Raw genomic sequence first — 14,327 nt, 5'->3', positions numbered from 1 at the left:
CGCCAGTGCTGCAGAGCACGAAACTTTGTTGAATTGATTTCAAAAATGAGCCCGGGTTCACGGATCAAGTTCATTCAACAGAAATATTCACTATTCAGAAATTCGTTTAACTGAAAGATTTTTGCATAGAATGGATAAGAAAACCGCTGGGGATTTACTAAGTTTGTTATTCTGAAATATTCGTTAAACCGACATTCGCACAAATGAGAGTTCACCGCAGTTACCATGTAATTATGAGGACTTGCTTATATACGCTCCATTTCATAACAGCAGGCAGCACTACAAAAGTCGGAGAAAGATATTGGATACGCACGATTAAAACTGACGCAAAGTGACATACATTGTACATTGCAAATATATTGCATGAAAGGTGTCTGAGATCTAAATCTATTTCTAATTACCACCAAACGGCTGAGTAACATGTTTCTTTGAGCAGTGGCCATAGCGGATCATTTATGCTCCCGACTAAAACATGTACATTCTTATACCAGAAGCACAAATGTGCAAAAGTAATACGCGATTTGATGTAAACATCCTCAAGTTGCAGTTGTAATAAGTGATGTATAGGTACTATCGACGTCAAATGAAATCCAAACAGCGGCAAGCATTCACAGTGGTATAATGCACGCCCTCCAGTCATCACCATGGACAGGTGCGCACATCCGGTTTGGCAGCACTGCGCATATATGCGCGCCATTCCATGATGATAACTGTACGGCGTGCACTATACCACTGCGAATGTTTCCGCTGTTCGGGTTTATTTGATGTCGATAGCATGCACTTCAATAATTACAACTGTAATAACTCAAGTACATAGAGGTTACGAAAATGTTTCTTGAACTGCACTATGAAAGCTGTTGAGTGAGATGTCTATGGCCGCACGACTCGTGTAATGTCCACTGATTTGCCTGCTATATCCGAAATGATCTATGGAATATGCAATATCCAGCTACCTTAAATGTCTTTTCAAAGGTGTCTGCAGCGCTTTGTAATAAAATTATGCAAATTTGATGCATTTATGATTTAGCATTTATCAACAATCCATAATTCATGACTGTAGAGAATATGTATATATATTTCACAATTGGGTTTGGTTATGTTAGGTTAGTGTGGCATAAGCATTGCACATTTTTCCCACACACTTGGTTATGACAGCTGCTTTCCAGAATACACTTGCACTTATTGTAAGCTACATTAAATTGTGTTACAATGGCTAACACACACTGCAAGGGCACACTGCAGTATTTACCATGCTTTTACTACAGACTGACACTAGAATTAATTGTGCAAGCCCCTGCTACACCCTGTGCCTTGAAGCACACTACATATTCATAACAAAAAAACAAACCGAACTCAATAGCAACATTTTTATTTTTCATCAGTTTGTACAAAATACACATCTCTAAACGTTTCCAAACTGTATATTCTGAACCGCCTAAAACAAGCTGCAGTGAGTGACACTGCTTATATTTCCTTCCTGCGGGATTGCCGTGACAAGGCCTGCCCACTCGAGAATGCGTGGGGTGCCTTCTCGTTAAACACTTGCACAATTAACTCGTTTGGGATTTTCAGGCCGGTCAGGTTGTGGCCAGAGATAGACAGCACAAGCAGCTTCTGTGCCACAATATTGTACGGCGCAACAGGCGCAGCTCGTACTAGGAGCAAGGTGAAACGAAAACGCGAGGTTATTATTAACAGTCTCTAGGAACTACTATCGCCTAGCGAGTGATTGTGAACTTGAGCCCTTGGCACTCTCGAGCTTCTCAAAGTGTTTCCGGGCGTTCTTGATGTTGATCAGGGTGGCCGCTGGCGCTGTGAGAGAAAAGATAAGCGCCACCTTTACAACGTGAAAACTAGTTTAGCTTGAAAATACGCTCCTACAAACTCTGTGCAGACATATTAAAAATGACGGCATACAATGTCAGTTGTATGCACAGTGGAACTATGCATGTCCCCTGCAATGTACACCAGTCAAACCAAATCATACAGACCCCGATTAAATCAAGCTATTTCTCATAATTATTTCTGAACGCCATCAAGCTGCAGTGGCAATCACATTGTAAAATGTGTGGTTACATCACATGTAAGTTGTGTTGACAGCTGGTACACCAAAACTAAACATTTGTTTAGAAAGCGCGTCTGCAGGTCGCGGGATTGAATCCCGGCTGCGGCGGCCACATTTTCGATGGAGGCGAAAATGCTTGAAGCCCGTGTACTTAGATTTTAGGTACACGTTAAAGAATCTCAGGTGGTCAAAATTTGCAGAGCCCTCCACTACGGCGTCTTTCATAATCAAATCATGCTTTTGGGACGTTACCAAACAATTATTATTATTATTGTTTAGAAAGCGCAACTCTACTGCCAGGAACACTGAATTCTACTGCACACTAATGCACCACCTATCGCTGTCACAATTTGAAGTGCTCCTCAGAGGTGCGTTTTTATTCGTAATAAAGCTAACAAGATTAAATTTATGTGGAGAGAGAGAGAGAATTAAACTTTATTATCTGACCAGGCGCGTTATTCAAGCTAAATCTCATGTTTGCAAATATGTTTTTACTTTTGTGATAGCTTGTCCAGTTATTTTTCCATTTTTTATTTATTATTTTTCTTAACTTTTTTGTTTACAGATTTTTCGAGCACGCAAATTTTCGATGCAGCTCATTAAAATAAACACCATATGATAGCAGATTTATTTACCTTTACTTCCATTTATTACATGGCACTGTAAACATAGTAGTAGCTTGGGTGTGTCCAGATGAGATCCAACACGAGGTCCCGGTCACCATTCCCGATTGTGATGAAATTTACTGTAGGTCTAGGCATTACACCAAGAACAATGGTTTCGCAGTTAGTTTTGCGGAAAAAAATTTTGTTCGCCTGAAAAAAAATATACAACTTTTGGCCGCAAAAAACGCTTTTCCGCTAATTTCGCGATTTCTGAATTTTGAGCGCAGCTAGGGAAAAAACGGTGCATTTCTTCGTCACAATATTTATTCCCCTTTAAAGAACAAGTGAAATACAATCTTATGAGTCTATTATTTTCCTTGCTTGTCGAAGCACGTTTGAAGAAAAAAATCACAAACTTGGCAAATCACACAAAATACCTCTATTTCAAGAATTTATTGCTGCAAGCAAGTTAAAGTGAGGATAATGAAAATCTGTAGATATTAACTTTGATACTTTCGCTGTCTTTTAGAATAATTTGCGTGGTTTTATCGCGCTCCGTTTTACTCGATGATTGGGCTGAAACGTAAGTGATTTACCAAAAACACCGAACTTTGGAAATAATTTTCTCAAAAAGGCCATTTTTAATTTTTTTTAAAATCCCTCTGATTGAAGTCAAGGACGTCATCTACCATTGTGCAGAAAAAAACGTTGCATTATTTTGGTTGCTAACAAGTTATAGTGCGTCAAATGTGACCATGCCAGCCTAGCGGCCGCGTCGTTCGTTATAGGCTGAAACTCGGATATAAGTTGCTAAAAATACTTGTGCGTGACATAATCACAAATCAGCTCCACACCAACAAATGCGCAGCCCGGTGTCATGGTTAAGCAAGCTTTGTCTTGGGATCAGCCGCTTGACACACCCGCAGCAGCGGCCGCTCGATGCTGCGGGCACTCAGATTACATGAGTACCGCTTCGACTGTGGATGAGCTCCGCTTGCGCGCCAAACCACGCTCAGAGGACAAACGAGAGAAGGAATGCATCACTGTGAAAGTTAAAGGCCGTTAAGTGCCAACAAATGTCATAATATGCAGCGAAAACTCTGCCGGCAATTTCCCAGTGAGCACCTTCAATACAGCACGGATGTATTTTTTCCCCCTGCTGTTATGCCCGAAGCCACATAATATCGTGATAAACGCTCGACTTGCGTTGAATATTCTATCTGCGGACGCCCAACAATACAGTATTGTAAAAGGGCTTCTTTAATGAAGTAATGGACTTCGACACACTTCACAGCCGGCTGACACAAGTGTTCTGGCACGAGATGAACAACTTCAGTTTGAGTTGCTCGACCATCGGAAGCACGTATGACAGCTTTCTTTAGATGTCAATGGCTTTCTTTTGTGCCATATGTTGCTCATAGAATGAACCTAATTATATTTAGGCCATCCGAAGAGAGAAAGCAACACATGAGCGCACTTCTGGAGGCGCTCATTGGGAAATCGCCGGCAGAGTTTTCGTTGCATATTATGACATTTGTTGGCACTTAACGGCCTTTAACTTTCACAGTGATGCATTCCTTCTCTCGTTTGTCCTCTCAGCGTAGTTTGGCGCGCAAGCGGAGCTCATCCGTAGTCGAAACGGCACTCATGTAATGTGAGTGCCCGCAGCATCGAGCGGCCGCTGCTGCGGGTTTGTCAAGCGGCTGATCCCAAGACAAAGCTTGCTTAACCATGACACCGGGCTACGCATTTGTTGGTGTGGAGCTGCTGATTTGTGATTATGTCACGTACAAGTATTTTTAGCAACTTATATCCGAGTTTCAGCCCATAACAAACGACGCGGCCGCTAGGCTCGCATGGTCATATTTGACGCCCTATAACTTGTTAGCAACCAAAATAATGCAACGTTTTTTTCTGCACAATGGTAGATGACGTTCTTGACTTCAATCAGAGGGATTTTAAAAAATATTAAAAATGGCCTTTTTGAGAAAATCATTTTCAAAGTTCGGCGTTTTTGGCAAATCACGTTTCAGCCCAATTATCGAGTAAAATGGAGCGCGATAAAACCACGCAAATTATTTTAAAAGAGAGCGATAGTATCAAAGTTAATATGTACCGATTTTCATTATCCTCACTTTAACTTTCTTGCAGCAATAAATTCCTGAAATAGAGGTATTTTGTGCGATTTGCCAAGTTTGTGATTTTTTTCTTCAAATGTGCTTCGACAAGCAAGGGAAATAATAGACTCATAAGATTGTATTTCACTTGTTCTTTAAGGGGAATAAATATTGTGACGAAGAAGTGCACCGTTTTTTTCCTTGGTGCGCTCAAAATTCAGAAATCGCGAAATTGGCGGAAAAGCGTTTTTTGCGGCTAAAATTTATATTTTTTTTCTGGCGAACAAAACTTTTTTTCGCAAAACTAACTGCGAAACCATTGTTCTGGGTGTAATGCCTAGACCTACAGTAAATTTCATCACAATCGGGAATGGTGACCGGGACCTCGTGTTCGATCTTATCTGGACACACCCAGCTATTACAGAAGAAATTCGTAACTCAAACATACAAAAACAGCCAATTTCCCCCATGTTAAGAAAAGAGTTAAAAGCAGGTGTCAAGCCACCAACACACATTTTCTGAGCCACATTTACTACAACCAACTTGTGTGTTCTTTGGAATGAGTTTTATATGTTGACTTAATAATATTTGTATTTGTTTTTTGGTATTTGATGGCCCCACTCTCTTCTGTAACACTTCACAGCCCTTGGAGGTATTTGAGTGAATACCTCCACAGTATACGTGTAGACCCATCGATTTTTTTTGTTGTTGTTCAGAATCACCGAGTTCCCCACTTGCTTTTTGGCACACTTGTGTCATATAATACAGAAATGGCTTTACCTAACTGCCACTAAGAAGTAGGGACACAAAAGCGCTTGTCCCTCATCCTAATGTTGACACACCATGCATAGCTGTACAAATGAAAAATCCTTGGCTTAGGTGTCTGGTAGTGGCACTTGCATGTCCTCAGCGTTTGTGTGCCCTGGTGTATTCCTCGGGTTAACTATGTGTTTTGCACACTGCCAAAGCTGATCTGAGAGGCCACACAGAAAGAAGCACGTGGTTGAGGTCAGTTCCGCCAGATCTGCAACAATCCCAGCTGCTCGCAAGAACAGTTCCTGCTCTTTCAATGAACTAACTCAACTGATTGTCATTAATTATCCTGACAGTTATTTGGCACTTAAGTAAGCTTATGCTCCGATATGATAGATATCCAATATAACTCTTAGCTTCAACCATAACCATCGATTTCGTACCAGCTTTATTTTTCAAAACTTATTTTCTGAATACCGTATTTACTCGCATAATAGGTGCATCCCCAGTTTGGTCGCGAAAAAAATCGATTTTTTTTATTTCCGCGCTTAATAGGCGCACCCCGAACTTGGCTGTGATCAGAAATTCTGTACCGCATTTACACGGTTGCAATGCGATGCCCTTCTCCCCGTTTACCGGGTTATGTTCACTGGGGTAAGAGGAAAAAAAAAAAGCACAATCACCCTTTCCCAACCTTTATCGAGTGAAAAAAAAAAAAAAAAAAACACGCAACAGCATTCTGGCGCATGCAGCTGCACGTGCCGCGTTCAGAGGCAAGCATCTTCACTACTTGTTTCCTGGGCGAGGAAAATTATAAAATGACAACACGGTTGCATGCAACCGTTGAAAAAGAAAGTCGCAACGATGAGCGGAAAAAGTTATTCTGTCAACTGCCCATACCCCATGAACCATTACAGCCAGCGGTACAGCCGAGACGTGGCCACTGTGCGCTGAAGAAAGAAAGAAAACAATTCAACGAACCAACAAACAATTCTTCGAAGCACGATGACCTAACTATGGTGCCTAACCTAACCAACGCGGTCGTCGAAATAAAATTAAAAAAAAAGAAAGCATCAATGAGCGCAAAAAAAGCTACTCCATCAACTAGCAACACCCCCAAATCAGTGTACAACGCCGGAGATTTAAGGGACGCATGCTGCGCCGCTATTGGCTGGAGGTGGCCACTTGGTCTACGCGCGCTCACAATATTTATTGTTTGTTTTTGATTATTTTCGAGCAAGATGGTGGCGTTCACGTTCAGTTTGTTTTGCTGCGGTTTCGCGCTGCCGCGCTGAAGCCGTGCCCCATACAGATTGAGCCATGCGGCATAGAAATGACGCCAAAATGTTTCGGTTTTTCGCAGACAAGTGTGTATGCAGCGGCGCGGATCGTTTTACGATGGACGCAGTGGTGATCGACATTAATCCGGGAGTGTGTACATGCCCCTTTGGCCTGCTTTATAATGAGATTGTGTGTTTGACATGACGCAAGAAACCCTAGAACTTAATTTTGCTTGCGTACGAGTGTATTCTTATTCAGCTATGGTGATAAAAAGAAAAGAAAAGACTGGAGGCGCTTTGTGGATATTTGTTCCTTCATCAGAACACGGCTCAATGCCGTTGAAATTACATTTACCGAAAAATTTTCAGAAAATTTCACCCCGCATAATAGGCGCACCCCGAACTTTGAGCCGGATTTTCTGAAAAAAAAAAGTGCGCCTATTATGCGAGTAAATATGGTATTCAGAAAACCGGAAGTAAGTGCTCGACCGGAGGTACTTGGAAGAGAAACGGGAGCATCACTCTTTGCTCATGCCACTAATAAATGGGAAATTGCAGACTCACGCATGGTAGGGTCCGCCATGATCACCATGATGTAGGTGTTTGGAGTGAAGACATCGATGAAAGCGGCGAAGTTGCTATTTCGCACCTCCATACTTTGGAACTGGGCCGCCAGCTTGCTGCAGCTTAACTTAAACTGCTTGATGATGTTGGAGACCTTCTCAAAGCGGTGAATGTCGTGGTGTGGCTTGCGCTGGCAGTGGCTGATTATCTGTTTCGAGGAAGAAGCACAGATCACACGAAACGTTAAATGGACGCTTGGACGTTTTAACGAGGATGCAATTGCTTGCATTTGAGACATGACTTTCAAAGAATAGGACCTGGATTTCTGCAGTGAAGTGTAGAGCCTTAGTAGAATCTTGACATATCTAAATCTTATCAAATTTACAGATAATTTGAACTGCACAGCTGGTTCCAGCACAGTTCGATGTACAGTCGCCAACTGATAATCCAGACACTGGCCCTTCAGACTTAACCTATAAGGATAACTGAAATGTTAAACAAACTACAGTGCATTGCACATATATGAACTGCAGCTTTGCCATGGCATGCTAGAACATGCACACTACAGCCACTGCTGCTGTAGTGCAGTTGTGCTAGCGCAAAACAAGTGATGTACCTAAAGAAAGTAATATTTCTGGAAAAACATCAGCGTTGCAAACCACAAGCACTTGAACTTGCTTTCTTCCTATACCGCCATTATACATCTACATGCATACTCACAAGGAAAGTGGCACGCTCGAACAGGAGGACCTCGTTGGCATCAATGATGTTGGTAAACTGCTGCAAGTTGCTTTCCAACTGCTGGACGTTGGGTATGAGTGTGTACACAATTGACGACCAGGCCTGCATGCACAAAATCATAATCGCACACATGAGAAGGCAACTCCTCCGCAAAGCGCAAAGTGTTTCTGCAGAAAGCACAAAAAAAGACCACTAAATTTCACCCCCAACAGCAAAACAGAGTGAGGCTGGTAGATTTATGGGCTGCATAAAGTGCCACAAGCGGTCGCTTACTAACTAAACATACTGTCGGCACATCATGTGACCTCCAACACGTGACCCGCAGGAAGACAGTGTACATAAAGGCACCATCCTACTCTCTTTGCCCTAGCATGTTTACAGTGGCAGGCGCAAAAGATCATATGGCCCAGAAACTGTGCACAGGCTGCAGTGTACTGTCACATTCAAGACAGCATAGCAGTCGTCGCAACTGCTGATGGCAATAGCATAGATGGATATTAATAACCACAGCGTCCTCATTTGGAGGCGCAACTTACTCGTGCCATTTCTGTGCACTATTCGCAGGGAAGAGACCACAAACACAGAGCTAATGGTAAATAAAGCATTCCTGTTGCCTAACGTTCTTTTTATATCACTTCTTGTTGAACCATTTTGCTACACACGATCACTTTAGTGAAGACAGTACCGCTCGTTGATTTTGGACGTGGGACATTTCGTCAGAAATTTCGCAGTATTTTTTTACCTGTTTAGGAATGCACGCTGCCAGGTGATAACTATTGCATGTAATTTGAATGGGTCGTTAGATTCGATTTATGAAGAAATATAGCATGACTGACTGTAAAATAATTAGATTATTATTTACATTGTAATTACAAATAATTGCCATAAAATACACTATAATTCATTGTAGCACTTCAACTTGCACTAAATTTGGTCTCCTGAACATTGATATGAAATGAAAATGAACATGGTCATAGCTTGACCAAGACATAACCATGTAATTACATCATATTAACCTCCTCAATAAGTTCTCTGATAATACATATCTGAGCTTTTACCTATTGAGGAAACTAATATTGAGGAAACTAATATGATGTAATTATCAATTAACTAATATGATAATTACATCATATTAGTTTCCTCAATAAGTTCTCTGATAGTACATATCTGAGCTTTTATCAATATAATGCGTGCGACCATGAAACAGTTGCTACATGTAAAAGCTTTTATGGCAACACTGTCTCGTTCTTGCAATATGATACCAGAAACTGCTGGGCAACCTTGTGCACAATATTTGGATTTCACTGTCGGTACACTATACACAGACATGGTAGCCAATAAATCTGCCATGCAAGTTCTCCATGTCCTAATGCAGCGTTACCAGTCATTGAATACGTATAAGGAAGGCAACAGAATTCACGCCCACCCAACCTTGTAAAGTGTTTCGTCCCATATCGACGTCTTGAAACACACGCACTCCAAAGGCTTGGACAACCTGTTGAGGTCCTCTTGTCGCAGGCGGAATATCTGCACAGCAAGAGGCACAGTGAATGAACGATGCACGCAAGTTATCATGCTTGTCGGAACATATTTTTGGTAACAGTGACATACTGCTTCAACTAATATATACACTCAAACCTCATTATAACAAAGTCACATCTGCCACGAAAATAACTTCATTAATTTATATCCGAAAATTCGTTATAAACGTTTATTTGTAACAATGTAGCTATGACAAGACTATTCTTCATTTACTTCGTTATAACCGATAATTCGTTATATCCGTGTTCGTTATATCGAGGTTTCAGTGTATACTATCACACTTTGGTGCTATGCAGATCAATCTGTGCCAAGAGTATGAACCACAATACTAGAATGCTCCTAAACTTCTGCAATGTTTCAGAGCAACCATTCCTTCATAAAAAACTCTCCCACTACACTGTTACTCCATTTATGCTTGTATTCCTCTGCTTATTTACATCAAGGCTTTGTCGACTGCAGTTCAAACAATGTTTTGAGTGCACTGAAATGATTCTAACTACTGCGGCAATGCAGTCCTGAAACTGGCTACAAAGTGTGTCGCAGCATTCAATATGGAATTCACTGCGACAACAACACAGCTTAGGATGACCTGCATAAACAACAAGGATAATTCGCATCAGTTGAAGTTTTCGAGCTTTCCTCCGATAACAATACAAATGAACCCTCATCAATGTTACAAGATCATTTTTAAATGCCTTAATCATATCAATCACATTAAATGGCTTAATTATATATGCATATGTTTTATTAACAAAGCAATAAAAAGAAACATGATTCACATTTTCACTAAAAGGAGCAAATAAACTTCATATTAAAGGGGTACTGACACAAAAATATTGGCCTCGCGTTTTTTTGCTGCAGTGTGCTGCTGGGGGCCTGTTAGTCATAACATGGCACATTGTTTGTTGCAGCGCACGACAGATAATAAATTACAGGCTCCTCATTACCGACCAGTGTCAGTTTCGGTTTCAAAATTGGCAAGCCACTGGGCACAACTATCACCACCTAGTGGGTGCTGCACTCGACCACGTCAGCACACAGAACTGTGACACACTTCCATGCGGTTCATGAGCAGCCGCCGAGAAGTAGACTGCTGGAGCGAACGCTGCAAAAAAAAAAAAAAATGGCGGCTATGATGTCATCATAACTTGTTGCAGTGCGTTCACGTGAGGGAAGTAGGGGGGTCACTGAGGGTCACCTTTGAGGGTGTCAATAGAGCAAGAGCGTCGATCGCTCATGCAAACTTCAAAATTCATTTAAAATACCTTCCAAGCTATATTCGCTCTTGATATTTTGTAGATCATATGGGAATCGATCCCGCAGGCTATCTTGGCCGCGAAAATATTGTGTAGTACCCCTTTAACATTTCCTATGATATTTTTCTAAATATTTTTTAGGTTTAGATTTTAAGTCTCCAATACTGAAATGAAATTATGGACGATTAAAATTAGACTTCAAGTTTGAGTACACAAAATAAACATTACATTTCAAGGCGTAAAAGTCTACTTTTGCAGCACAATGAGTCTGTGAACTACTGCAGCTGCCAAAACACTCGCATCATGTTCATTCAAAGCATGCAAACGTCAATACCTGATTGTTATTCCCGAGCTACTCCTACCTGATGACTAAGGTCTCGAGAGCTTTTTTTTCACACACCCTAATGTAAACCGTCATTTTCTAAGAAGTAGTGAAGGGTTCTCAAAGCTACACTTAAATATGCCCAAGAAAAAAGACCAGTGGAAGGATGCTTTCGAAACATTGCCTGTCTTCATAGAATACTGTGGACTGATTAACATTGGTGCACTATGAATCAAAGGAGAAACCCAAACACACCCTGTCCCTCTGTTCTTCGGGCACGAGGTCCATCTTGTGAACGAGACAGAAGATCTTGGCCTCAGCTGAATTCTGCAGTATTGCCTCCAAGCATGACTGGTAGTAGTGAAGGTCCTTTTCCAGCTCCCTTGACTCCACGTCAAAGACATAGATGAGAACCTGCACAGCATGACAGATTTTTACACAGTGCATGCTTCCCCGACAGTGCAACTCGGGAAGTATCTACAAATGCACCTTGGATAGCCAGCATGTCATCATTGTAATGAATATGAGAGTAGCTAACCGTACTGCAAGAGAAAAAGACCTCTTGTAATTCACCCTGATCACACTTGATGTGCATAAACTGCATCCACCATATTTAGAATTAACTTCAGTTGATTGGAGGAAGCAGCTTCGATTCTCGGTCATGGAGGATGCATTTTGATAGGAGCTAAATGCAAGATCACCCAGGTACTGATTACATGTAATGATCATATTTTTTCAGTTTTTGAAATGTCATAAGCATAGGTCGGCAAACTCACTAATGAGTCGACTCACTCAGACTAAGATCGAGCAGTGAGTCTGAGTCTGGGTGAGTAATATTTTAGTGAACCTGAGTCTGAGTGAGTCCGGTAGAGGAAAATTTTGGCGAATCTAGTCCGAATGAGCCCTAAGCACGTATTTCTTGCGTGAGTGAGTGAGCGAGCTCCACTTTTTTTACCATCCTATGGTCCTATCTACTCATCTTCAGCATTACTATCAGCCTTATGTTGGCTCATGTCTATACCCACGTCTGCTCACACATGCTTCAACACACTAGCACTCATAAGCCAGCTTAATATTTATTGATCAAAGGCATGAGTTAAAGAAGGGGGGGGGGGTGCCTTGACCTCCCCCCACAATTTCTTTCACAGGAAGTTCTTGATAAAAATACCTCGTGCGAGTCATGTCTTTCAATAAAAATGTCCTTACTGGATTGCAACCCCTGATAACTCGTAACTGAAGGTATGAGATCACAAGGCTTATCACACAGCACTGATTATGTGACATATTAGCATTAAAGAGCATTGACGCCATGATTGAAAAATGTAATTATACGCTAACACACTCATGAGTTGACTCACTCAGGACTCGGATCGAGCCATGAGTCCGAGTAAGTTCAGGTGAGTAATATTTTGGTGAGCTTGAGTCCAAGTGATTGCCTGTTGAGAAAAATTTTAGTGAGTCTGAGTTCGAGTTAGTCCGGTTGAGGAAAATTTTGGAGAGTCCGAGTGAACCCTAAGCGCGAAATATATTACTTGAGTGAGTTTGAGTGAGCTCCACTTTTTTTTGCCTACCTATGGCCATAAGCACGCAGCATTGTTTTGTGCGCACACACCTCACAAATGCATTAGTGGATGCAGTCTAACCTCAACATTACGGAAGATGGTGTCCTTCTGGCTGGCAAAGTAGTTTTCCATGAAGGCTTCCTGGCCGCCACAGTCCCACAAGTTCAGCACCAGGTTGCCCAGGAAGCGCACGTGAGAGTGCTCGACATCAACTGCAACAAAAAGCTTTCGTTGAGTGCAAGGACAGCTAAGAGCTCCATGTTGAGCTCCTAAGAAAGCTCGGGGCAAGTCCATAGAACATTGTACACAACATAAATTTGTTGAAGTGGGGTTCTCGGTGGCATGAAATCTCCAACGCTAAATCTCTTTCATCGAACTCTATACCCCTCCTACTGCCCCTTCTGTGGATCCATACCAACAGTGTACCACTCCACGTGGGAATGCCCTGACCCACGGGGTGCCCCTCCCGTCCCCAATCCCACCCCTTCCTCTGGGGAGTCTGCACTGCTCAGCCTATGCCAGCAGGAAAAGCAGCAGCTGGTCCAGCGGGCTCGCAGGGTCGAGCAAGGCAATGGAGCTCTGAACTGAGGGCCCGCCCAATGAAGATTTTCTGTACGTTCACTAACAAAAGTTTATTCTCTCTCTTTATTCTCTGATGGTCATTGTACCGTAGCATTGGCTGCAAAGGGAGCACACACTGTATTGTGGTTCAGTGCGCTAGGGACAAAGTAAGGTGAAACAAATCTTTCTTCGTACCCATGTGACCCCAGGCTCACCTGCCATGAAGAGGAGGCTGAGTGCACTAAACTCTCTGCATAGAGGGCGTCGGTGGGACAGTGACCACATGCTAGAAGACGTGCAATGAATGTAATGTGCTCCCTAATTCCATCATTCCTGCCATAACAGCTACAAGTGACTCAACTAAGAACAAGGTACAACGAGAGATTTACAAATGCAGTTGCTCAAGCTTCCCATATGAAGTATCGTAAAATCACAAAATCCCAAGCAAGCCCCCCCCCCCCTCCTTTTTTGGGAGACTTGAAATATCCGCCAATGACCGAGCAAGTGCTGCCCCTGCTCTCCCGCCATTTTCACTGCTTCATTCACTGTTTTTAATCGCCCAACGAGGGCTAACAACGACAGTCGATGCATGCCTATTCAATAAAGCATTTTACTGGAAGCATGTGCAGCTTTTTCACCACCATTTTGAGTTTTTATCCGTGAACGAGCAAGGACACCCCGTCCAAATTTTGTAGGATTATCTTTCACCAAAGGGGAGGGGAGGGGCTTGCTTGGGGTTTTACGGTAGACATTTGTCTCGCTGGACTGAATACTGCCTAGTATGTAGAATCTAGCCAATGACACACATCCCTACACACCCAGCATGAGCGCATGTCTGAATTTTTTAAATCATCTACAGGTGGCATGGGCAGCAGCAGCAGACAATCCTGTAGTTCAACTGAGTCAGCAATGCAGTGAGCAATAAAATATTAAAAAAAATTCGTCAGCTCCCCGTGCCG

At 42.2% G+C, this 14,327-nt stretch overlaps 1 protein-coding gene across 1 annotated transcript; it reads right to left on the bottom strand.

Annotated features, from left to right (window-relative positions):
* Positions 1-1,352: 1,352 nt before the first annotated feature.
* On the bottom strand, positions 1,353-13,019 carry LOC119387699 (ras-related GTP-binding protein A; the record flags this gene model as incomplete). The annotated part of the gene is given in 6 exon segments (XM_037655180.1): positions 1,353-1,812; positions 7,385-7,592; positions 8,105-8,227; positions 9,557-9,652; positions 11,501-11,659; positions 12,889-13,019. Coding segments are annotated over 6 exon segments (818 nt in total), but the record flags the coding sequence as incomplete, so codon positions are not given.
* Between the last annotated feature and the right edge of the window lie 1,308 nt (positions 13,020-14,327).

The sequence above is a fragment of the Rhipicephalus sanguineus genome, chromosome 3, assembly GCF_013339695.2.
Source record: "Rhipicephalus sanguineus isolate Rsan-2018 chromosome 3, BIME_Rsan_1.4, whole genome shotgun sequence".
NCBI classification, from domain to species: Eukaryota; Metazoa; Arthropoda; class Arachnida; order Ixodida; family Ixodidae; genus Rhipicephalus; species Rhipicephalus sanguineus.
Note: the sequence above shows the minus strand (reverse complement) of the source record. Positions and strands in the feature narration are given on the sequence as shown.